A 27299-nucleotide genomic window follows, 5' to 3' on the forward strand; every position below is an offset into this window, starting at 1 on the left:
CACGATGTTTTATGGGAAATTCATTCCAGCTCTTGCCTCACTGAAGTAAAATGACTTAGAATAACCAAGTTAAGACCTTTAACTGCTACAGATGTCCTTTTAAAATAAGTATGATCAAGTATGTTGAATCTGATGCTAAGAAACCACAACTGTTTTATATCAGTGAATTTAGACTGCCACTGTAATAAAAAATGCAAACCAGCCACAAAGAGAATAGCTCATTTCCTGTTGTATTATAATATTGACTGCAGTTTTGTTGTATCAAACAGGACAGACGATATATCTTGACTTAAAGCTGACATCACTAGAAGTGCTAGGAGTCATCTTTGATGGTTTTATTGAAGTGGGGCACTTTAACCATTTTTTTAAAAAAAAACTTTTTTGTAAACAAAAATGGTTAATGTGCCCCATTAACCTCCAAAATCCCCAACAAAATGATTCATGAACTAAAACATTACAGACTCCTATTGTGTGTAGAACATTAACTGCAGACAAGGACAGCTTGGTTCAACTTCCCCCACAGTAAAATACTGAAGCCAAAATTGTAATTTTAACTGTTTTTGCTGGTAGTTTTAAAATAAGGACTTGTTTAAAACCAGGTAATTACAACCAGGATGCTATATTTATAAAGTCATTCAATTAAACTCAAATTGTTTCTTCAATCTGAGAGTCTTGACTTTGATTTAGTACAGTTTCAAAAATGCACAGTAATGTTACCAAAAACTTCCAAAACAAAACTTCTACTCGGTGTCCTTTGTTTCCCGGACAGCAGCACTTCCTACCTCACATTTTCAACCAGTGTCTATACTCCATAAAGCAGATGGCAGGATGAGGTAGAAAGAATTTTACTCAGTGTGGAACGGGGGTCAGTCTTACTGCTAGCAAGGGATGAGGTGGAGGAAGGTCAGACATCAGAGCAGAAAGTAAAAGGTCAGAGGAAGACACTGCAGCTTTTGAGGAGCCTAAGCAGGCACCTGCCATCCAGAGTAGAAAGAACTGAAACACACACACGGAGAGAGAGAGAAACATTCTTTAGCAAATCACAGATCCTTACTGGTTTCCTAGTTGGAGCCAGTTCAGTAGGTTTAGACAGATTCAAGATTAGGCAGTTCATTAAAGTAACAAATGACCTAGAGTTCTCTGATAAGGGGGGAAAAGAATAAAGTGAGAACTTAAACAGAATGAAACCAAATGAGATAACAAATCCCACAACTTCAGACCTAGGTTATTCAATAAATTTTGTCCACAACAGACATTGGGTGTCATTAACTTGCCCCTGCTCGGGCTATTTAATAGCTGGCATTTCCTCCTTGTGACCTTTAACCTTCAGGCTCTAACGTCTGGCCCCCGTCTACCTGATCTCCTGACTCCTGACTTAGCATGACTCCACTTCCACAGTTTTGAGTAAACTATCTTTTGGCCTCACTCAGCCAGTAGAGAAAATCAGAAACTGAATTTTTTTGGGGCATAACAGACAGAACAGACCAGACTTCACTTTAGCTTTTTAGACCAAACTAATTATAGGAGCTGCTCTTAGATTGGGACCCTCATTACATGTCAACTCTTAATGAATGCAATATATTCTGTTTTATTACTGTGCTGCTTCATTGACGGAAAAATTACAAAAGTGGGAGTCTATTTATTGATTGTCATGTTTCGGTGACTGCTAAACTAATGTGTGGACTAACAAATATTTTAAGCTCCTATTTCCCATCTCATCCTGTGGTCTGTCTCTGAATTATTGTTCTAAACTTTCAAGCAATTTGTAAAATTGGTAAACAATGTATTGTGAAAGACCTTACTACTTTGCGTGTACGGGTCAACAAGTTGACAGTATCTCAGGAAACGTATTCCCTTTTCTTTTAGTTTTCATGCTGTTGAAGATTATGGAATATGAGATAAAAAAATATATATTTATTGCTCCCACGTTGAATGGAATACTTCAAACAGCAGTGATCATTCACTTCCAGCTGGTTTCACTTTAAGCAGGGAAGCTACACATTCTCAAACCATGAGACTCCTGAAATTAGAAGGTGAACATGAAGGTCTGGTCATTCTGATACAAGTCAATGTGTGTACTCTGCACAAGCTTGACGTACATGTTGGAATCAAATCATTACAGAGCACAGCTGCAAGTGGTCAGAGAAAACATTTTGGGAGGAATCTAAACAAAATAAAGACTGGACACAGTGCAGCTCTGCCAAAGCTATGCTACTCAAATTTAAACCTGGTGTGGTTTTGCCGATGTTTTCAATATAACTTTTCATTATGTTAAGATAACTAGCTGGTGGCTGGTGTTGAAATTCAACCATAATTTGACATACAGCCATTAATGAAATGTGGAATATTGTAGTATTTGAACTGTAATAACTTATAGAATTTTTGAATTCTCGCCAAGAAGATCAGCAGTCCAACACAATTGCACTAAACAGACATGTAGCTGGACTGAGCAGAGGACAAACAAGTGGGGTACACAATCAGTCAGTCAGTGAATCTGGGTCCTGTGACACAAATTCAACACACATAGAATATCGTTTCTTCCCTAACCTAAATACATCCTCAAAGTCACAGTAGTACTGCAGCCAAAGGAGCAGTGTGTGATAGGAAAATGCTTATCGTGCCAGGCAGTAAGACTGTAAAAGCCTTATATACATAAATGCCTTGAAACCAGGAGGGAAAGCCAATAAAAATGCAGCCTGTGCAAGTTAATATACCTATCAATCACTATCACAGCTCTAACATTAAGAAACAAGATGGTCTGATCCTTTTGCTGCAGATCTTAAAAACTAAGCTAGCTAAGACAGCTTATTTTCTTAGAGGGTCAGCATATAAATGTATTTGCCCAGTTGCATCCCATTGCTTGCAGTCAACATGAAAGAAGCTAGGAATTAACTTAATTATGTCCTTCTTAAAATCTGGATTTCTTATAGGTAAAAGTTCAGTCCTGTTACCCATGCATGAAGACCATGGGGTTCTCTTTTTTGGAGAACTGCTCAGTAGCATATTCATTTGTGCACATATTCTCCAACACAACATGCCCTGGAGGAGCTTAGATAAGTTACTATAGCAAGGTACCCTGGTGAGTTTTGAACCACCAGCTGTAAAAAATGCAGGATGAAGTCGTAAGTTACCTTCCTAAATCCCCAGTCCTGGTACATGGTAAATGCCTCAGTTTCATCTGCTGGTCTATATTAGCTGAAAGATTTGAAATAGCATTCTGGCAAACACGGTCCTTGTTTTGCTATAAACTTGAATGATTACATGAATGCAATCAGAGCATGTTCAAATTTAACTGGCAAATGGAACTACAAAAACTACAAATGGAAACCATAAAGTACCAAAAATCTTGTCCTTTGCTTAAAGATTTCGTGTTTTTTTTTTTTCTTATCCAGAATCTGTTTATAGACATTAGTCTTGGGCTGAGGCACTTGGAGCATAAGTACAAACAGTTACCCCCTGCTCTCTCTCACTGCGCACATCACTGGATAGATAGATACTTACTGTTAATGATGATTTTCATATTTAGTGACAGACTGATGGAGCGTTCACAAATTCAAGCTGAACAATAGGACCATACCGCCATCTTGAAGGAAATGTTCAGCTTGTCATTTAGGATACAATTAAGTGAGAATTACTATTGCTGTAATAATGCATGTTTTTCTTTGATCACTGCACAAAATACTGGAAGAGCTCGAAGCAAAATAATATGTCTGCAGTTCCACCATAAAGAAAACAAACCATTTCCTCATTGCCACTTGTACTGATTGCACAAAGCATACATTAGTATGCATGCATATTACACTCATACATTTTCCGTTTTCTGTTGATGGGAGCAGGTTTTTTCTCACACAAGCAGCAGCACTGTGGTGTTGAACTGCTGCACTTAAAGTGTACCCTGGTGTGCAAATAGCTGGGACACAAAATCACCCAAGTGTTTGTTTTGTAACCTTGTTAAAAGTGTGGAAAAAGCAAACACAGCTTGCAGGCAGTGGTGTCCATGTCAAGACCCTGGGAGTTTAATCATCATCCTGTGCTGGATGACCAAGCCGCTTTATCTTTAAAAGGGTCTGTATCTGAGATTTCAGTAGAAGTATTAAGATGCTTTTTTTTTTTTTGGTTTGCTTTTTTTTCCCCAAGTCCCAAGTTAAGATTGCATCTTTAAAAAAGAAAAAGGAAAGAAAAGGGAGGGGGTTGCTGGTATCAACGATTAAAGCAGGAAATTGACTTTTTTCCTGCTTTTCCGCACTTCTCTCGAACATCCCTCCAGGTTTGGTTCCAGCTCTGGTTCCAACTCAAGATCTAACATTGCTTTCATGTTTGACCCACTTCTACAAGACAGAGACAATGACAAAGAATTAGAGGGAGAAGGAAAATGATTTTAAAAAGGCACAAGGGTAAGAGAGCAAGAGCGCTAGAGAAGTGGAAGAGATTAAAAAAGAGAGGCAGAATATAAGTAACCACACACACACACACACACACACACTGAGGGAAAATGACAAAGACAATAACATCGATGGAGAGGAAGACAGTAAAAGAAAGGGGACAAACAGAAGGCAAGCTGAAGGCGCCTGTGAAGGAGGGGAGTGGGTTAAGAGGGAGGAGAGAAGCTCTGCTTCTCCTAATAAAGCGAGTGTATGTGAAAGGAGGTGCTGAAAACAGACTGAGCTGAGAGCTGAGAGCTGTGCTACCACAGAGAGAGAGCGAGTGAGCGAGAGAGAGAGGGGGAAACAGTGTGTGGAAGACAGAGGGTTAGAGAGAAAGAGTGAGAGGAAGGGGGAGACAGAGAGGAAAGAGAGGGGCAAAGAATAGAAAGAGCATTGTGTGGCTGCTGAGAAAGAACCCATGTCTGCACAAAGAGGTAGGTGTACTGCTTTGACTGGTACACACACACAAATGCACGCACAAAAGTAGGAAATCCTTGCCAGTGTATCCAGCAGTAGGATGTTGCAGCAGTCTTTTCAATAGACGTTAAACGTCAAGTGAGTGCATGTTGTCTTCCAACTGTGTGACTTGTCTTACTAAATGTAGCAGCTGTGTAGCAGTGCATGGAGGCAGGTCGATCACTTTTCCACAGCATGTGTTAGACCGTGCGTACAGACGGCATAACCAGATGTCTCATGTGCGTTCAACATATGTGAGTCAGTGGGATACTGATGGGCCATGTGTAGCTGATGACAAACACAGTGGCACACGTACACAGAGTTACTCCCATGATTAAGAAAGGTTAATCACAGTTTATCAGACAAAGTCCTTTTTTATTAGCCCTATTTTTTATCATATTAACTGAATCCAGCTAATCATATCTAATCAGTTTGACTGTTAAACTATTATGGGTATTTGTACTGATATCTGCCTGATTATTCTATCACTGTGAAGGAGGGTAAGGGTACAGCTGAGTCAAAAGTAATCAATGAGTTTAGTTTAAGCTTTCTCTGAATTAGAGAACATTTTTCAGCTTATCTTCCGGTTTCTATTCTCCTTATTCTTTAGTCATTTAGAGATCATTTTCAATGATGTGAGCACTGCAAATTTAAAGAAGTACAACTACATTTGTGGTGGTGAGTTTTTCATTTTTAGTATTTGGGATAGCCTAGTCCTCTTTAAAAAAAAAAAAAAGTTACTATTGCAATAATTGAATTTTAAAATGTTTGAAAAATCCAGTTAAGTCAGTGTTGGTGTCAAATGCCTTCCACCTTCCTCAGATTCTCAGGAAATTGGTTCATGCACTGTCAGTGTTTCTGAATACTACAAATGAGTCACTTTTATATGCAGTTAAAAATAAAAACAATCTGAAAAGCTTAATATTACTAGATGTAAGGAAGAAAATTAGTTTATTCCTAATTTGGACGACTTGTCTCTTCAAAGTCCTTACAGCGTACCAGGGTTAGTGTCGGGCTGCTTGTGCATCAGGAATGTGTAGTCATTACCACAAATGTGTACAAATGTCACATATGTGCATGTTTGGTGACACGTAGCTTATCTTAAAGTGTAAAGACAAAGCAACAGAGCAATCATGAAAACACCATTGTGTTACTGGTTACTCATTGGGTTGTTTTGGACTGAAACAGCAATAGTTATTTTTACTGCTTAAGTTCATGTTGGTCCAGTTGAGCTCGAGGTCAGCACCAGTCTGTCCTGCAAGGTCAGACTGGACTAAGCACTAAGGACAGATCACTTCCCCATGGCAAGCAGGGATGGTTCCTCACATTTCTCATCATATGATGTTGCCAGAGGTTCCCCTTTACAGGAAGCAGCTGTTTCACAATTCACAAGTCTAAAATATATTTATAGATATGCCAAGTAGGCGATGTTGCCTCCCTCTTAACATAAACAACAAATGAGGACACAACATGTAGAAACAAAAATTCATAGAATAAGTCAAGGATGTTGTTTGGCAAGGCGTAGCTCACAGGTGTCGAACTCCAGGCCTCGAGGGCCGGTATCCTGCAGGTTTTAGATGTGTCCTTGATCCAACACAGCTGATTTAAATGGCTAAATTACCTCCTCAACATGTCTTGAAGTTCTCCAGAAGCCTGGCAATGAACTAATCATTTCATTCGGGTGTGTTGACCCATGGTGATATCTAAAACCTGCAGGACACCGGCCCTCGAGGCCTGGAGTTCGACACCCCTGGCGTAGCTGCTTGTGATGCGCGTGAGAAACTCTTCGCCATGTGCCTGTCCGTGAGGAGGAGAGGCACTCCATTGAAATCAATTTTATTTTATTTATATAGTGCAAATTCACAATAGTTGCCTCAAGGTGCTTTATTTTGTAAAGATCATGCAATAACAGAGAGAACCCCATGGTGACAGTGGGAAGGAAGAAAGAAATCTCAGGGAAGGCAGCCATCTGTTGTAGCTGGTTGGGAGTGAGGGGAGAGAGAAGAAGACAGAGCGAGGACAAAAACAAACTATGGGAAAAAGAACCTGGATTTAATAATTACCACTGATTAAATACAGTAGTGGTGTATGACCAAACAGGGAGTGCAAATACATGAATTTGTAGTTGACAAGATCTCACTGGGCCAAATAACAGGCCTGGGCAAATTCCCACAGTGGTTTCAACCTTAACCTCCACTGACTGTAATGACTAATGCCTTTTCTCATTAGCAATCAATAATGTGTCAACCTCATTACCACCTGCAAAAAGAGGACAACCTCCACCCAAACTGTGTTTTTTAGAAGTGAAGAAGCCTCTTAAATGACAGCGGAAATATCTTCAAAAACATAATTTTTTCCATTACCCCAACCTAGACGACTGAGAATCTATACAAGTTCTGTTTGCTCCTGTACAACATTAACATAATCCATTATTCTAAAAGTTTAATATTAAAAAACATTGTTTTCATCAGGTTGCAAGGATCAGGTTGCACTTACAAGCAGCTCGGTACAATTTACTGGTACTGAACTGGTTTAAATGGTTTTAAATGCTTCCTCCACAACACCTGAAAACAAAACATTCCAGCTGTTCCACTGCAGATATCTAGTATCATGAACCTGTAGTAATCTTTAGTTTGAATTATTCCATCTGACAGTTAGTGTTTATATACACCTTCCTCATTTGATGACTTCCTTTTATGGCTGTTCTTTTTAAACTGACCAATCATGCTAATTCAAATTTTCAGACATTTTAAACTGGACGACTTTCCCACCACAGATCTATTTATTTATTTTTTGTTAAATAGAGGATACAAACACTTAGATTACTATGCTCTAAGGCATGTTCTGCTGAGTCTGTCTTTATGCAACACACACAGATGTACGTTCAGACAGTCTGCGTGTGTCCACATATGTTTATGAGTAATTAAAGCCAAACCACCAGAGCAGCACAACAATTTTAAGACCTGCCTCGAAGGCAGGTTGTTGTCTCGTCTTCCCGTCATTATAAAACCACATGAGCAAATCTCTAGCTGTGTCACCCATTGACTCATCACTAAATGTAAAGCAACAGCCCTCTCAGCATCTGCTGATGCAAAACAACCTCAATCATGTGCCTCTATCGTTCTTTCTCTTCCTCTCCATATCTTTATGACAGGTGTTTCATGAGTCCAAATTTTCCCATCAGCAGGGGTGGAGACTTTTTTTGTGTCACGCCATTCAGAAAACAAACAAACCTCAGTGCTCTTTAACATACTGACAGTAAAGAGGTATTTCAGTGGGGTTTTTTTGCTTTTTTTGTGAATTTAAGTCAAATCTGTATCTGTTTTTTGTATGATGTTTAAATTCTTAAAGCCTTACACAAGTACATTTAGGACTACATAAAGTGCAGGGAGTGATCACTATGAGACAGAAAGATGAGTGTACGGATGGATTTGTGTTGTTAATGTTATTCTATGTGCCTCAGTTACTGAACATTGTTTCTATAGATAAAAGCTCCACATGTTGTCTATGTGAACAGCACTCATGCATACTTTAGGCAGCAGGGGTTCCTGTAAATGTTATTTTAAACCCTGTTCTTTCAACTGCCTGCATCCTGAAAGGTGAAAGTTCAAGCAAATTCAGGGCATGATAAAAAAAAAAAAAAGGCTTTAATGTTAACAAAAAATAAATAAATTCTGCATATCAACTAAATGATAGCAGATGCTATGCTTTTCCAGTGGCCCCTTGTGGCATCTTTTTCCCACCACTCTGTCATGACTTCGAGGTTCGAACAATCCACCTCAGCAATACAATTGTGCTTACAAGGGATCGGAAATGAAAACACTGGCGGCGTGTGGGAAATGCTTGCCAAATCTGTATGCTTGGGAACAGGAGACTGTGTGTGTGTGTGTGTGTATCTGGCAGACAGTTGTGTGTAATGAGGGGAGTTTTGTTTGTTCACAGGAATGTCTGGAAATAATATTTGGTTTTAGACTAAGGATTAGACTATGCTTATATTTCTAATGATTCGAGAAGGCACAGTGCCATTATGTTGCAAGAGAATTCCTCTGATGTCATTTGCCAAATTTTCTGCTCAGGTAAACCCCCATTTTCTGTCTCAGCATGTTTCGGTATCCTTTTAGCCGACAGCTATATCATTCTTACGTGGTTACATATAAAGTCGCAGTCTTCCCCCACTTTAATCTCAAAGCAAATGAAAGGAGGACTTTGAGACAAATTGCTCCAAGCTGCTGCACACTCAGACTTGACAGTAACTTTAAGACAGGGTAAGGTTCAGTTCTGTCTGCCACCTTTATAACTCTTTGGTTACACGTCACTTCTAGACTTCGATATTGTACGATAATAAGTAGGAGTCTCTTGTAATTAACGGAGTGAGTCACTGATGCCAAGTTTTGTTCTTTTATTTATGTCACAGTCAGAATAGTTAAAGCAGTTGTTGGAGACTGCAGCAAAAGCACAGTTATTGTGACATTTGGAATGAAATTATGATCCATTTGCCTTTCAAGTGGTTGCTGTGAAAATGGGAACTGGGTCAGTCTGTCTGCTTATTATTTGCATACATTCAATAATCTGTCAACAGTATGTCTGAATTGGACCACTGTTACTTGGACAGAGGTTTGCTACAAGTTGACCTGTGCGATCGCCTTGTGATCGAAAGTGGTTACCCAGAGGTAAAAGACATTACACACTCAGTCGGGAAGTCAGTCAGCTCTTACTGGTTACAAAATGCCAGACAATTCAGAGAAATACCCAGGCAACCACCAATTTTTCCCATCACTGCAAGGAGGATGAGACCCTATATTTACTAGAGATGAACAAGATCCAATTCTAAAAATGTTTACTACATCAACATGTGGCTTCATTCTTGCACCTCTGCAGCTGCATGCCCTCAAGAAAAAGTTTGATTAAGTCCATAATTCTTCTGAAGCAAGTGAATAGCCTCAAATGATGTAGTTCAGACAGGAATGCTGAGTTAGTGGCATTATATAAGCTTTTGATGAGCTTAACTAATGTGGAAACTTCAGTATCGATGCTGTCTTTTTTTCCTTCTTCAGTGTGAAAATTTTAAGAAGGGTTCTGCCATATCATCTACAATAATACAGGTCAAAACTTTCGTATGATATAAAAGTGTCATATCCTTTCTAGCATACACAAACAAGACAAGGCCCAACATGTCCAACAGTGAGAACCGTGTCATGGAGCAATTTTGGGAACCCGTGGCAAAGCACACTGCTTTAAATACGCAGAAAAATGAAAACCAAAATGAACTACCCCCGATAAAGGTGGAAATAAATTTGTTTCATGATTTAAGGCAAAACACGCGCCATCAAGGCTACAAAGGTGGAGATACTAGCAGTTGATGATTCCACTGAAAACTGCTGGAGTTCCCACTAACTCCAAATGAGAGGAAGCACAATGGTGAATGGAAAGCATCTGGTGGCAACATCCCAGGTAGAAAATATTTTTTCAATTTCAGTTTTATTACGAGAGAATATAGTGCAGGTTCTCTAAAGAGGAACAAAGATATGTTACTTTATTTATTTTTAAACTAAGACATTAAGCAGTTATGCTATACATTTACTTACAATTTTAAAGGAGAACTCTACCTAGGCTATTTTTGTACTTACGTCTGACTTATGCTGTGTTACTAGATATTTTCCCATAAATAAAATGCAAAAATTCCAATTTCAGTTCTGGGTTAATTTCAGGCACTTTATCTCGCACCTACTTCAAAAGTCCGTAATTTTTCTATGTCAGATTTGGTCATCAGTTGCAACACTTGTCATTTTGACCCATTTCAGTTCGAGGGTCAGTCATGCATTTACCTCTGTGAGCAAATCACTTCTTGGTGTGTTCCCTTTCATTGAGCGTACTGTTATCAATTCTTTTGTAATCTCAAATTCTTTCATTTTCCCATGTGCAATAACTGGGAATGATTGAATAACTTGACTCACAAATGTCACAGCTGTTGTCCAGTGCCAAGAAGAAAAAGTCGAAATGTTTGCTTTGTTTTTCAACCAAAGCTCCAGATTCTTTGGAGTGTCTTCAATCCATCTTGTTGAGGGTCGCTTGATGGTGGCACGTTGTCAAATTCTTTTTTATTTTTACCCCTCAAGGCACATTAGCACGGCAGAGTCCACCAAGCACTTGTTCATAAAAATCCTGAAAAGATCATGGCTCACTGTTTTTTGCGATTTTGTGGGAAATCCAAAGCTGGTCTTGACTACTCGATCCCTGTGTAAAGCTTGGTAAAAAAAAAAAATAAAAATAAAAAAAAAAGATCGTTGTTGCTTTTGCAGCTTTGCTGCCAAAGGTTCAGATGTCTGTTGCAGCTCTGCATCAGTCAACATCTTGAATTTCATGTGCATATGCTTGCACACACGTAAGTAAATAAAAGAAAAAAAATTCTGGGGCTATTTTAGCAGTCCTACAAAAAACACACACACACGAAAAACAAAAACAGTAAGCTGTTCTCTGATAGGTAATTTATTAAAGAGTGTCTGGTGACCAAAATGGGCAAAACTGTATAATGTTTAGGATTCAAATGTAAGTAGTTTATTTAAACCAAATGGCCAGACGTGGTTTGCTGCCCATAAAATGCTATGAACCGCTGTATACATTGCTGTGTCGCTATTATTTCACTATAACCAGTGTTGGGAAAGTTACTTTTACTACAGATTACAGAATACATGTCCCAAAATGTAGTTTGTAATGTATTCTGTTAAGTTACTCAATGTTAGTAACATATTCTGAATACTTTGGATTACTTAATATATTGTCATGCTTTTTACAACTACATGAATGTAGCAATCACATCCTGCAAATTCTTGTTTTTCTCCACCAATTGGCTGTTAAGCCCAAATCTCCCTGAATAGACAATATATTTACTGTAGAGGAGCATCCTAATGGGTCCATTGTGTAACTGACGCCACCAATGCTTACATTAGAGCCTCTTATTGCGTGTTTTGTTTGGGTTTCTGGCAATGCATTTAATTACCAAAATTAGGGAGGGGATAGCCTAACATATGAAACAGGAAATGACTGCCTTGTAATCCATTTATTTCAACAAAATAACTATATTCTAATTATAACTTCATCACATCATTTAAATGGTAATTGTAATGAAATAAAGTTACTCATATTTTGTATTTTAAATAGGTATATATGCCGTTATTCCCCAACACTGACTATAACACTGTTGTTGGTGGGACCTTGTAGCAACAGATAATAAACATTTTATTGTTTCATATTAAAAATAGTCACCTACATCTAATTCAAAATGAATGCTGAATATTCTGAAGTTTTTTTTCTGGATTATCCTCACACTGATCAAGGAAGACTCCTCGGGATACAAAGGAATGTCTGATTCCCTAGTTCTCACTTGATTCATTGGCTCAGTAAACATTTTCCTTATTAGTTTATGGTTACGACCACTAGCCATAACTCTTCTTTACTACAGGATGTTATACATTTTGTAAATCATGGTCCCCCGTTAGTGTCAAACAGACAATAAAGCTTGGTTTGCTTTATGGGATGACTTTTGATAGACAAGTCCCTAACATATGAGCTAGCAGTGTCCTCAGTTTCTGATTCAGATCTACCCTTTGTTAATCACAAACTCACAAACTTCCTTAAAAGCAAGAGTTCAAAACTAAATTGAGATGTATATATTAAAATCCACATCGAAAGGAGCCAGCTGAGGTGGTTCGGGCATCTGACAAGGATGCCCCCTGGGCGCCTCCTGGGTGAGGTGTTCCAGGCATGTCCCACCGGGAGGAGGCCCCGGGGCAGACCCAGGACACGCTGGAGAGATTATATCTCTCGGCTGGCCTGGGAACGCCTTGGTATTCCCCCGGACAAGCTGGAGGAGGTGGCTGGGGAGAGGGAGGTCTGGGCCTCTTTGCTTAGGCTGCTGCCCCCGCGACCCGACCCCGGACAAAGCGGATGACGATGGATGGATGGATGGATGGATATTAAAATAGTGTAATTATGTGGAACTTTTTTAAAAGTACAGGCTTAAAAAAGTTCTTGCTCTTCCGACTCCTACCATGTAGCCTTTGTTAGAGAGGAAATATCCATCAAGCTGTATTAAAAGCTATAGGAAATAGGCTTTAAAACAATACTTATGCATTCATCTGTACACTTCCACTTCTCCAAATTCAGGCTCCTAGAGCCTATCCCAGCTGACCTTTCGTCAGTCTGTTGTGGTAATGTGTTATCACTGTTTTAACATAATGTACTTTTACAAGTCTACAGCTACTGTCATGTGCTGGGTTGTACTATGTACAGAGCTGAGAGTGAAAATACAAGGAACTTGCAAGCTTTGAAATATCTCCATTTGGACATTTATTTTTCAAGCATCTAAGTTGCTTATTTTAATTTAGTGGGCGTTTAATTTGTTTTATTGTTACCATTATTCCAGAGCAAGGATGCTTCAAGTTTTGACAATCAAGCGATGATTTAGGGAGCCAGCATATTTGGGAGACCCACAGGACAAATGTATTTTTATACTCTGTTACAGTATTTAAGTAACTCTAAAAGTTGGATTTCTTAAAATCACCTGTGTCAAATGTTAGAAATGGATAGTCTGCTTCAATGGGTGTACAGGCAATGCTTTTAAACGCCATTTCTTGGAAGTGATGTTGAACCAATTGCAGGATATTTATTACAGGAGTGTGTACGTAATGTATTATTGTGGGAAGGCTTGAATTATACAGCTCTCTGAAGTTAGGAAGGTTGGCAATCATTCTCTAGTGTATGTTTGATTATGTATGTGCATGTGTGTTGCAAGAGAGGAAAACAAATGACAGAAACCATCTGTGAATGGATCAACAAATCTGCAGGCAGGTCATGTTCAGGGGCACACACACACACACACACACACACACACACACACACACACACACACACACACACACACACACACACACACAAACTTTTCAACAACCTCCATTCTTCTACACACACCCCACACGTAGACACACACACACACACACACACACACACACACACACACACACACACACACACACACACACACACAGCCTTACAGAAAAGAAGGGAATTCCGATCCGTCACTGAGATGACATCACAGTCCCCAATAATAAGAAACAGTCGAACAAGGGAGTCCCCACTTCCCTCCTCCCTCATACACATCCCACAGAATGAACAGAGGGTAGAAAGAGTAGTGCTGGGCAGAGTGACTCTCATTAGCTCCCAGAGAGAGAGTCCCTTTTAAGGGATTCACATGCACACACGGGAACGCGCCGACATACGCACAAACACGCTTTAGTTGCATCTCCATAGCGACCAGCTCTGCTGTCCCAGCTTGGGGAGGAAACTGAGTGCTTTAAAGCTGCTACAACGCAAACACACACACACGCACACACATACAGCTCTGTTCTAATCCGTGTCCGGCCACGACGGAAAAACCTCTCCTCATCTTATCACCCGGCTACCTCCCTCTGTCACTTCTCTCCTCTCCCCGTCCAGCCCATATTTTCTTTTTCTTCAACTTCCACCCTCTCTCCCTCTCTCACATACCCTCCCCCTCTCTTTTTTCTCCCTTTCACTATCTGTCTCTATCCCTTCCCCGTCTGAAGTACACAACAGAGGTAAGTGCTCTCGCTCGCTGTGCGCCTCTGGGTTTAATGTGCTTTAACTTTCAGTCTTTCAGTGCGTTTTCTCACAGTAGACTGAGGTGAGCTTAACTATCGGTGCTGCAGGTACTGTTAGTGAAGTAGGCAGAAAAACTGTTTTGTCCTGTACTCTGCCGGTAGGTCAGTTTCTGCTTTGCCAGCTGTCGTGCGCGCCTCGACAGTATCTGTCAGTTCGTTTGCCCTGGCAATAATCAAACAACCATGCGTGTGCTTGTATATGTGGGCTTGCTTTCATACTGGTATCTTATTCATCGATTTTCAATCACAGTAGCTTTGTGACTACAGACAGCCTTTTATACCCTTTTTTTTGTCTGTTTTTGAAACTGTGCACTTAAAAGTGCATATTATCTGCTATAGCATCTTGACTTTATCCCATTAGAGCAATTGTGATAGCTCTATACTTCAGAGTACTTCAAGAGGAATGAGAACCCAAAAAGTAATATTTGATATCAAAATAATAACTAGCACATGTTGAAATCTTTAATCACTGTTTTCATATACTCTTGTGGGAGTATAGCTATTGAATTAATAGGTCAGCCTTTCTTTGGTAGAGTTGTCTTTTTGATTATATCCAATTGTCCTTCTGTGTTGTATAAACAGTTCAAGTATTTCCACAATAATAGTTCTCTTTAAGTGCTTTTCATAGTGGATATCTGATCTTTCAGCCCATGTTAAATACACCAGTGAGATACCCTCTCTAATGTGCTGTGGCTGAAATAACAACTCCCCCTAAAATCAATGAACAGTCTGGCAACAATTTACAAACCCCAAATCAGAAAGCCCTTGGTTACAAAACACAACAAAACAATTAAACGCTCTTTCCAACACAGTTTCTCTCCAACATCCAAGCACACACATTCTGTGACATATGCCACATCTGGAACCAAGAGTGGCTAAACACATACCTATTTAAAAGTGTGTCTCCATCTTCCCCTTTTTACCCTCTCGCCTCTCCTCTCCTTCCTGTCTCTGTCTGTCTCTCCACCCACGCTCTCAGAGATGAAAGAGAAGAACCCCTGGCCTACGCCTGTGACCATCATCATCATTGTGATTGGTGTCATAGCGATTGTTGCCCTGGTGACGGTGGCGGTTTTGCAGAACAAACCTGTCCCCCAAAAGTACAAGGTAAAGTACTCAAATGTTGTGACCTGTTCCCTGTGTGGGAGTCAAATGTGTTACACAGGAATCTCAAGCCAAAGTCCACAAACCAAATAAGGCATCTTGTCAGTATATGACCTCAGCTTGTACAACCGGCTTTACAAATCCACCACCGAATATGGCCAGCGGATATCAACAATAACATTAAATCATCTCTTTAGTTACAGTTGCAGATCCAGGTTTGAGTCTCACAGCTGAAAGCATGGTCTAGTTTTTATAAAGTACTGTACTCCTAATTCACATGGATTGGTGCCACAGTTTTGGCAACATGTAGTTTATACAATCACTACCCTGATGTTAAATGTTTGCATGTAACTAATTAACTAGAATTTGTTATTTTTCTGCTCCTCCTCCAGTATGGGATTGTGCTGGATGCTGGATCTTCCCACACAGCTCTTTATATTTATCAGTGGCCAGCAGAGAAGGATAACAACACTGGCAGAGTTGAACAGACACACTCCTGCAAAGTCAAAGGTACAGTATATGTTGCACAAATACTCTCATATGACAGTGCAAACTTACATATATGCATTAATATGTAGGAAATTGCATATGAATCTGCATATTTACTGATATAGCTATTAGTGTTTGTGTATGTGCGTGTTTAAATTTGGTCATAAATGATACATTCCTGTTTAACAATGATTCCTTCTAAAAAGCTACAATTAAGTATAATTGTATTATACTATTTTCCTTAAGTCCAAGGTGATTCATTTTCTCTTCATTCAGTTTGAAATCTTATGCTCTTTTAAAGCGAACTGCAGGGCATCTGAAGCCAAAGACTGATCAAAATTTACATCTAGAGACTTGGTGGATTAGCATAGCCACTTACTAATTATTCATTAGCATTATTGGGTACACATCTGATGGTTCGTTAAAAAGCCTCCACATTAAATTTCATATTAAATGACAAATGGCACTGGGGAACACCTTACCGAGTCAGCCATTGTTTCAAATGTTGTGTTAAGTCTATATAATTGAATTTCCCAGAGGAACCCACCCGAGGGATTAATAAAGTTCTATCTTATCTTATCTTAAATGGATTTTGTTCAACTTCCCAGGACCACTATAGAAAAAAAAATGACAACAGATAACACACTAATCAATTCAGACACTGCCTGAAAATGAGAAGCTGGAGTGTAGGTGGGTTGCAAAGTGGCTTGGAGATACACACCAATTGTAGGCAGATTAAGCAACCTGAATGGCACACCGTTTATGATTTATGATTTGTCACATACAGTGGCTTGCAAAAGTATTCGGCCCCCTTGAACTTTCCCACATTTTGTCACAAATAAATAACTGCAAAGTGGGGTGTGCGTAATTATTCAGCCCCCTGAGTCAATACTTTGTAAAACCACCTTTTGCTGCAATTACAGCTGCCAGTCTTTTAGGGTTTGTCTCTACCAGCTTTGCACATCTAGAGACTGAAATCCTTGACCATTCTTCTTTGCAAAACAGCTCCAGCTCAGTCAGATTAGATGGACAGCGTTTGTGAACAGCAGTTTTCAGATCTTGCCACAGATTCTCGATTGGATTTAGATCTGGACTTTCACTGGGCCATTCTAACACATGGATATGTTTTGTTTTAAATCATTCCATTGTTGCCCTGGCTTTATGTTTAGGGTCGTTGTCCTGCTGGAAGGTGAACCTCCGCCCCAGTCTCAAGTCTTTTGCAGACTCCAAGAGGTTTTCTTCAAAGATTGCCCTGTATTTGGCTCCATCCGTCTTCCCATCAACTCTGACCAGCTTCCCTGTCCCTGCTGAAGAGAAGCACCCCCAGAGCATGATGCTGCCACCACCATATTTGACAGTGGGGATGGTGTGTTCAGAGTGACGTGCAGTGTTAGTTTCCTGCCACACATACCGTTTTGCATTTTGGCCAAAAAGTTCCATTTTGGTCTCATCTGACCAGACCACCTTCTTCCACATGTTTGCTGTGTCCCCCACATGGCTTGTGGCAAACTGCAAACAGGACTTCTTGTGATTTTCTGTTAACAATGGCTTTCTTCTGGCCACTCTTCCGTAAAGGCCAACTTTGTGCAGTGCACGACTAATAGTTGTCCTATGGACAGATTCCCCCACCTGAGCTGTAGATCTCTGCAGCTCGTCCAGAGTCACCATGGGCCTCTTGGCTGCATTTCCGATCAGCGCTCCCCTTGTTGAGCCTTTAGGTGGACGGCCTTGTCTTGGTAGGTTTACAGTTATCCCATACTCCTTCCATTTCTGAATGATTGCTTGAACAGTGCCCCGTGGGATGTTCAAGGCTTGGGAAATCTTTTTGTAGCCTAAGCCTGCTTTAAATTTCTCAATAACTTTATCCCTGACCTGTCTGGTGTGTTCTTTTGGACTTCATGGTGTTGTTGCTCCCAATATTCTCTTAGACAACCTCTGAGGCCATCACAGAGCTGCTGTATTTGTACTGACATTAGATTACACACAGGTGCACTCTATTTAGTCATTAGCGCTCATCAGGCAATGTTTATGGGCAACTGACTGCACTCAGACCAAAGGGGGCTGAATAATTAAGCACACCCCACTTTGCAGTTATTTATTTGTAAAAAATGTTTGGAATCATGTATGATTTTCGTTCCACTTCTCACGTTTACACCACTTTGTATTGGTCTTTCACGTGGAATTCCAATAAAATTGATTCATGGTTGTTGCTGTAATGTGACAAAATGTGGGAAAGTTCAAGGGGGCCGAATACTTTTGCAAGCCACTGTAGCTGTGTAGGAGGGTATTAGTTGAAGTGGGTTGGCATGAAGATCAGTTGAACTTAACTTTGGTGCCTGTCTGAACTAATGCTATGCCTGTTTTGTGAAAGCTTAAAATAGCAAGTTATGCTAGAGCAAAAGAATATATTACTATACACAGAGCTAGATGTGTTTTTGGCTTAATGTTTTGTTGTATGTTGATAATATTGTGGTAGCTATGTATTCAGTAAGCCAATTAATCATTTTAACAGAATAAAAACAATTACACATGTATTCCAAATCCCTTCACATCCGATTAGTAACTGTACTCTCTGTTTTCTGAAAAATCTTTATCTGTGTTTTTGTTTTGGTTCCAGAGAATCTAGACGTGGTTATTTTGTAAAAGCAATGACAGACAAATGAAAAACAATAGCTTATTACCAACACAATCTCATGGTGATGACAAGACTGTAGGAATTCAATGCACAGGCAAAAAAGGCATGTCTGGCACCTGCAAAACTGCAGAATGGCATTTTTGTTTTTATGTGGACTAAACAAAGGAGCTATTGTATGTTTATTGGTAAGCCTTAAAAGTGCATTTAGAGACAGCCAAACTGGGTGTTTCCCTACAGCTTCCCGACTTTAAGTCAAATATAGATACTGTATCGTACCAAATAAACACAGAATAATTAAAAATTTAAGCATGGTATATATAATTTAATTAAACTGTTGTCATTTACAAAAAAGTCATTTATTACCAATAACGCTATTAATTACATACATGATATACATGTAAATACCCATAACTGTGTTATATTTTGAACTGAAACTAGTAAGGCACTCCTGGCTGCATCTTTGCCTAGTATTAGGCAATTTATTCTATAAGTTCATTTAACCTCAATAACATCTTTACCTGGCCCGTCCCTTCTGAAATACAGAACAGTTCCTGAAATTTTACAGATGAGTGAATTTTTAAGAAGGGTCGCTGTAAAGACAAGGCTGTCACTGTGCTTTATTGTTACTAAATTTCTGCCCAGTAACCCTCCTGACTTTTTGTTTTAACAGGTAAAGGTATTTCCAGCTATGCGTCTGAACCATGGAAAGCAGGAGAGTCTCTGAAAGAGTGCATGGGGGAGGCTGAGGAGACTGTCCCCAAAGAAAGAGCTCACGAGACCCCACTCTATCTGGGAGCCACAGCAGGAATGAGGCTGCTGGAGTATGTTGCACAAGCTTAGACATTTTCATGATAAAACCTAGAAAAGAATGTTTTTTAAAAACACCCACAGTGAACAGCTTTTCATGCTGACACTGTTTAGCTTATCTCCTGTCTAAAAGCTGAAACTGTGTTTGCATTGGCAGTGCAAATATTGCTATTTTTTTGTAACCGTTCGTATTTGCACATTTATCTCCACAAGAACTGCCAGGACAGTGAATAGGTTACTGTCAAAGCCATTATGCACAATACAATGTATATATTATTTATGGGCTGCTGTATTGATCTGACTTGTGGACGTGACTCACACATACATTTGTGCCATGTGTGCCTACAGTATTGTGAATAGCTCAGCATCAAAGAACGTATTTCAGGCTGTGGAGAACGCCTTGCGGAACTCCCCCTTCTCCTATCAGGGAGCAAGAATCCTCAGTGGGCAGGAAGAGGGTGCCTTCGGGTGGGTCACAGTCAACTACTTGGATGATCGTCTCAAACAGGTCAGTTTGTGCACATCAACATACAGGTCCGTGCACATTTGTCCACACTGAGACGTACTTTGTGTGTGCCAGTACTCCTGGTTCTGCACTGACCGAGTGTTATTTTACCTCTTCTGCAGGGCTTGAAAACAACAGGCGCTCTTGACCTTGGCGGGGCGTCTACTCAAATTAGCTTTATATCCGATGATTTTGACGGCTCAGAGTCACCCATCAACTCTGTCAACTTCCGACTCTATGGAAATGATTATAACCTGTATACTCACAGCTTCCTGTGCTACGGAAAAGACCAAGCGTTAAAAATGGTGGTGGCAAATCACACTCAGGTAAACTTCTGACCTTGGTTCCTGTGTTTTGTGAATGAACTGTTCAAACTAATCAAATATGGGATCTTATCTGAGAGAGCCATAATGTTCCTAAATGTGCAAAAGTACTTAGGCTTCATTGTTCTCCATCTGTTGCACCTCACTATCTCACTCTCTCTCCTAGTCAGGTGCAACAACAGTATTGGATCCTTGTTTCCACTCAGGCTACAATGAGACAAAGAACTACTCCGTCCTTTATGACAGCCCCTGTGTGTCAGGCAGGAAACCTCAGGAAGTTCCAGAAAAATTTGATCACATTGGGAAAGGAAACTTCCAAGAATGCCAAGAAGTTGTCAAAAGTGTATTTAACTTTACTTCCTGCAAATACAGCCGATGCTCTTTCAATGGGGTCTTCCAGCCTCTTTTGCAGGGGCCATTCGGGGTAAGTGAGTGTTTCTCCATGTGTAGATTTAACCTGGTTTATAAACAGTCATCCAAGTATATCTGGTGACTCATTTTAGCATTTAGCATTCATGCATTTATTCATTCATTTTTTGCCACATCTGTGAGAATGACCCCATTCAAGTTTAATTTACTGCCCGACTATCCTCACTTTTATTGACCCAAAAGGAGCGACTGAGGACATAAACTCATCAAGAGAGTATTTATTTAAGTCAAGACAGAAAGAATCCTACGGTGCCTAAAGTCTATTGCCTTCAGACAGAATAGAGCTTTAGGGCACTTTTTCATTTGCTTAATTTTTCGGTCCGAGAAGTTATGTCCATCTTTTATACTGCTCATGTCTGCTCTGAAGATCCCCTGTGAGCTCTAACCACTCTAACCACAACTCGCAGATTACAAGGCTGCACAACAAAACAGACTACTATCAGCAGATGCAGGCTATGATCATGGGGTTGGAGTTCATCCATAGCATGAGACTTGTTCGTGAACAGCCACATGTATGCACACAAGTGCACACATTTTGGGCACTCATTTTGCATCCAATATGGAAGAAATTTCATACAAAAATAATGCAGTTATATCATGTGGACTATCTATAACTGTACATGGCTTCCTAATTTGCTTTTATTCACTGTGTGTGCAAATTTTATAGAAAACAAAACAGAAGACCAGTAAGAAAACAAATGGAAATATTTCAGTAATGTTATAAAGCCTGAATGAAAATTAATCAGAAAAATTATGACCTGAATACACCCAACAGATGCTGATTCGAAGTTCCCTCTTTATGCTGTTTTCTACCCCACCCCTTGAGCAACCCCATCTGATTCCGATTCTGTGAGAAGTGTGCACTCTCTGTATCACAAAGTAGAGGATCAACTGGAATTATTGAGTCAGAATCTATCTGTGGGAAGCACAGAGCACTCGTGCTGTTTGGGCGTGCACAGGGGTTACAGAACATACAGTATAATCAATTCTGCAATCCTCGAAGTTACTTATTATTGAGTTATTGAGTTATTGAGTTACTTCTGTTTTTAACATGACTGACATTAATTGTGGAACGCCTCAGCAAAAAGCGCTTGTGTTTCCTCATCTTCCTGATCTGAATAAGAAAATAAACCTTTGTAACATTAACTGATACAATAATCAGTCTGAAGAGACAGTATACTTAGGTTGTAGTGATAGAATAGAAAACGTGCATGTTTCCCTTCTAAAACCCCCCCGAAAAAATTAACTAAATCATTGCAATACTACTGAATATTGTATCTACCACAGACTATTTCTTTTAATTAGCAAAGACTAATTTGACGGTTGTTGCTACCTTAATCACACAGCTAGCCATATTTCTTATAGTATAACTGCAACAGACCCCAGCAACATGGTTAAGATGCCCAGACAGTGCAGTACATGTGGTAAACCTGCCATGTTGAAACCTGGCACACAGCTATTGGCTACTGCCACCGGTGTTAGGATCCACCTCTCAGTAATAAGCCACACCCCCAACAATCAAAACAACAAAATTTTAATTTATTTAAAAAAAAAATCATCCCCTTGCAGTTGTAATGAAGGGGGTACTTAGCCGATACCTTATTCTAAAATATTTAGGGGGAAAACGTTTTAGTGGTTTAAGTGGCAATTGTTATGATTATGATATAATGATTTCAATAAATGTCCGATAAATTTCCGTAGTATTTATAAATTGATTACTTCACTTTCTAGAGATATCCTGATTTCCTCCTGTCTCATCGCTTTCTCTTTTCATCTTTCATTTTAGGCGTTCTCTGCTTACTACTTTGTGATGAACTTCCTCAATTTGACGGATACATCCATGCCCCTTGAAACTGTGAAGGAAAAGCTAAGCCAGTACTGTGCTACCTCTTGGGATAAGGTCAGAGAAAATGTATACATTGGTTATATACATAAAAAATGTTCTGTCATAGTCACCCCCTTCTGTGTCTTATCTATGTCCTTCAGCCTGCCTGTAATGTACACTGATTGCATCCTTGCGTTTGAACTTCCTGCACAGATAAAGATTCAGCATCCTACAGTAAACGTAAAGTATCTGGCTGAATACTGCTTCTCGGGCACCTACATCCTCACCCTGTTGACAGAAGGATATGATTTCACTGCAGTGACTTACTCAAACATAAAATTCATCAAGAAGGTCAGTAGATCACTGTCCAGCTTTTTCCTGTCTCTTAAAGAGAGACATCCACACCTGATAGGTCATACTGACCTGACCTTGTACTTGTGTGTGTGAGTGCATATATAAACAAATACCTACTGTAACATCCATCTTTCTGGACACATTTAAGTCTCTGTTGGAAAGTGACAGGTGTGGAAAAACCTCAACTGTGTAAAAGGTGGTTTAAAAATTTAGGATTACATTTAACTTGGACTAACTGTAATCCTCTCTGCCAGTTTGGGCATTCAGCTGTCCTTTAGGAGGCCAGCTTTAACAAGCATTGGTATAAATACCGGGCACAAGTTTTATGCAAAGAGCTAACTAAGCTCTGAGTTATTTAAGAATTTCATAGCACCCTTATCAGACAACACTAATCTATTCCAGCTATATCTAATATGCTTGCAGTTTGCAGAAACAAAAAGCTCTGCTGTTCAAACAAGAAAGTAAAAAGCAAAGCACAGAGGACATAAAACCCCTCAAAACAACAGAACCACTCTCTACCACCACCTTAAAAGTGATTCAAAAAGTAGGTAGCAACAGCCCGTGAATTATACAGCAGCAAAGCTCTTCTCATCTGAGGTAAAGTGCAAAGTCAGCCTTCAGTTTAGGTTTCAGATTAAAACGAGACTCTCGCTTTTATCTCCTCACAGAACACACAAGGGAAATAGACTACGCAGAATATTGCACGTAACCTAATCAAGCAGCCAGAAAATAGATTGCAATTCCTTTTTCATATGAAACACGGCAAAGATTTTACACTTCAGAGGAATATTCAGCAACCACCTCCTCAGCCAGCTGCACACACACACATGCTGTCATCAAGAAAGCCATACAAACAATGATCAGGATCAGGGATCAGGATTTCACGCCATGTTAAAAGATGCTGTAATATAGTATACAATCTAGAGGACTAAACTTTGCATTAATTCACACCTACTTCTTCTACCGCGCAGTGCTGTGAAAAAGCAGGCAGTAAACAACAACTTCTTGTTTTTGTTTTTTTGCATATTTGTCACAGTTAGGAAATGCTTGATTACAGTTTTTGCTGCAAAGGGCAGCAAAACCAGTTCTTACAGCAGGTTTAAGGGGCAATTACTTTTTTGGGGGGTTTGCAAGGATAGGTTTAGATGGCTTTTTTTCCATAAATAAATGAAATCATGATTTATTTAGTCAGGTATGTTGCTAATGGGTGTAGATCTAGATGTAAGCCACTCACCCTCCTTCTCTCACAGCCAAGTTGGTAAGATTTTAACATTATCAGTGGTTACATCCTCTGAGTAAAATGGTAAATGGCCTGTATTTGTATAGTGCTTTACTAGTCCCTAAGGCGCTTTACACATTCAGTCATCCACCCATTCACACACACCAGTGTGTATGTGAATGGGTGGGGCGCACTGACAGAGGCAAGGCTGCCGGACACTGGCGCCACCGGGCCCTCTGACCACCACCAGTAGGCAACGGGTGAAATGTCTTGCCCAAGGACACAACGACCGAGACTGTCCGAGCCAGGGCTCGAACCAGCAACCTTCCGATTACAAGACTAACTCCCAACTCTTAAACCACAATTGCCCCTTTAAAAGTTAAATTATATTACACACAAGAATGTTTAACTCTTTCCAAGAAGCCTTGATTAGAAAAAAGCAGTGAGCAGATAAGGAATTCATTGCTCTGTTCTAGTGACTTAAAATGCAGTGATAAAAGGGACATAAATCACACCATAACAAGAAAAACTCAAACCAGTTCAACCTACATGCAATACAACAGGATTAGTTTGGGTGTTACTTCGTATTACTCCAGAAAGACTAGGTGGCAAAAAACAAAAAAACAAGAAAGCAGCCAGTCTGCTTCCTTGTTGTAAACTCTGACAATTATTACTCTGCTATAATTATACACAGACATGCACACGAATTGGATTCTGTGTAATCAAATATCATAATCATTTATTTAAAAAATGAATAAATAACACGGCTGAGTACTTGAAAAACAAAGGATTAACATCAAACGTTGATTCACAATAATGCTGATTGGAACTGCTGGTGTTCTTTGAACCCCTCAATGTGGGGCCTATTACAGGTACTGGATGATACTGTAGCTAGATGGGGGACCCAGTTAGCGAAGGGTAGACCAGCAGCTGTTTCAGACTGTGCAGTCACAGTTCTAATTAACATCTCGTGTAAGAATTTCAATGTTTACTTTTTGAATTTCTTTTTTTACAATTAGCAAGCATATGCTGTGCGAGTGAAATTACCCATAATACCCTAAGGAAGGCATTTCACTATAAGCCGCTACATCAGGTTAACCTCACTATACTGACTGGTGACAAATTAAAGGAAAAACCTGAACTCTTGATCCCTACTTGTGTGGGTTGAACACTTAAAGGAGAGTTTGGACTGGCACATTAATCAGTGCTTTGGCATACTGAAGATCTTCTAGTAGTAGCAAGGCTTTTTAAGACAACTGAATTTAAACGCTTTTTATTTGAATTTGTCAACAGTTTATGTTTATGGCGATCGCTTCCCTTCTTCTTTGTTTCCAGATAAAAGGCAGTGATGCAGGCTGGACTCTGGGTTACATGTTGAATCTCACCAACATGATCCCAGCTGAGGCTCCTGACTCACCCCCTCTCCCCCACGCTGGCTACGTCTCCATAGTAACCATCATGACAATACTACTCATTGGCCTCCTCTTACTTCTCGCCCTCCGCATATTCTGGCCCCGTTGCTCCAAGAAAACACAAATTGTATAAACACTCTGAAGCGTATGTATGCATGTACAGTTATGTGCAAAAATCTCGAGTCACTCCTCATCTATTTATATTTTCCTTTCAAGGAGCCACATGTACTTGTAGTCTAAGCAGCGAGAGGTGAACCGTCTTCAAGAAACTTAAAGGAGTCCAGGCTCTTGTCTTTCCAAGTTCCATAGACAACCATAACCTTGATGACTGAGAACCTACACAAACTATTATTTTTAACCTCTCTTGAGCAATAGTTCTCTAGACTTCCTGAAGGTCTTTCACAATTCTTCTTTAGACATTGGCTGCTTTTTCGCTTATTTTCAGTTCAGTCTTTGTACCTCGCCATTTAAGAGGATTTTTTTTTCTTAAGCCACTTAACGCTGACCTATGAGTCATTCAAGTATAAAAGAAGACACCTAGCTCAAGGGATGAACTAGTGTTCTGTCAGCACAAAACAGACAACTTAGCAATGAACTCATTTTAAATAGTATCTTTAAGCACTCTGTTATTAACAGCTGTTGCAAAAATGTATCATGTGTTCACATTTCTTTCATTGAATTCGTGAAAAATGCCAACGATAACACAGTTTAACAGACACAAAATGTATTTTTCACCAACAAAGAGCTATTATTTTTTAAACTTAATATCTCAGCATCATGTGCAATGTGTCCTTAAATAAATTGAGGAAACTGGACAAGGAAGAACTGGCAGGCCTGAAAAACTATCTACAGGAGATGAAAGGTATCTTTAAGTGATTTCCTTAAGCAATAGGAAAGAATCCAGCAAAGACTTGACAGATAATTGGAGAAATGCATCTGGCTCTGATTCTGTCAGAATTTTATCCACCATGCAACATCGTCTGGAACAAACTTTTAGCGTGATAATGATCCAAAACATACTGCTTACAGTAAAAGCATACCTGGATGGAAAAATACACAATGGAACACTATCAGTCATGGATTCACCTCCCCAGAGCCCAGATTTCAACATTACTGAAGCAGTGTGAGATCATCTTGTAAGAGAACAGGACAAAAGGCAGCCAACAGCCAAAGAAGAGCTTTGAATGTCCTTCAAGAAGTTTTGACAACTACTTTCTACTCAAAAATTACAAGAAATCTTGCCCAAGAGAGAAAAGGCTGGGTTAAAGAATAAAAGTAGTTCAACCTTCTGATTTGTTGCATTTGTAAAAACCGTTTTTTTGCTTGTGTTTTATTGTGTTTCCATGTATATTTGTATGTTTTATTAAATCACTACCCCATCCCCCATTTTCCAAGCAAGAAATAAAGACATGAAGGGTGGCTTAAGACTTTTGCACTGCACTGTGAGTATGTGTGAGTGGCAAATGAGATAGAGGACATTTGCAAATGTTTGTGTTTGTGTTGACTGTTTTACTAGGTAGTGGGGAGGTTAAAGGTCATACGGATTGAAGGATAACAGTGTCTCCCACAAAGGAGTAAGTTGTGCATCCCTGCTTGAAGGACATTTCCTGTATAAGAGTGTATGTGTGTGTGTGTGTGTG

General features: G+C 39.7%; 1 protein-coding gene across 2 annotated transcripts; it reads left to right on the forward strand.

The window, feature by feature from the left end:
- The first annotated feature begins 4677 nt into the window (after positions 1–4677).
- Positions 4678–27269, forward strand: entpd1 (ectonucleoside triphosphate diphosphohydrolase 1). Of its 2 annotated transcripts, none has more exons than XM_080873761.1 (10): positions 4678–4858; positions 15537–15664; positions 16054–16171; positions 19456–19606; positions 19941–20100; positions 20220–20423; positions 20587–20844; positions 22636–22749; positions 22888–23025; positions 25583–27264. In XM_080873761.1, exons 1-10 carry the CDS (start codon positions 4843–4845, stop codon positions 25790–25792), a joined length of 1497 nt encoding a protein of 498 aa, XP_080729887.1. In that variant the 5' UTR covers positions 4678–4842; the 3' UTR covers positions 25793–27264. The 2 variants fall into 2 exon arrangements, with proteins under 2 accessions (XP_080729887.1, XP_080729888.1); XM_080873762.1 differs by lacking the exon at positions 4678–4858 and adding an exon at positions 13957–14494 and having other exon boundaries at positions 25583–27269.
- The last annotated feature ends 30 nt before the right edge of the window (positions 27270–27299 follow it).

The sequence above is a fragment of the Rhamphochromis sp. 'chilingali' genome (genome assembly GCF_963969265.1).
Source record: "Rhamphochromis sp. 'chilingali' genome assembly, chromosome: 22".
NCBI classification, from domain to species: Eukaryota; Metazoa; Chordata; class Actinopteri; order Cichliformes; family Cichlidae; genus Rhamphochromis; species Rhamphochromis sp. 'chilingali'.

Excerpts from the sequence above, each read along its gene's own strand:
- entpd1 (XM_080873761.1), top strand. Across the intron at positions 15,665-16,053 it reads CTGTCCCCCAAAAGTACAAG|TATGGGATTGTGCTGGATGC; the intron begins GTAAAGTACTCA and ends CTCCTCCTCCAG. Across the intron at positions 19,607-19,940 it reads GCAGGAATGAGGCTGCTGGA|TATTGTGAATAGCTCAGCAT; the intron begins GTATGTTGCACA and ends GTGTGCCTACAG.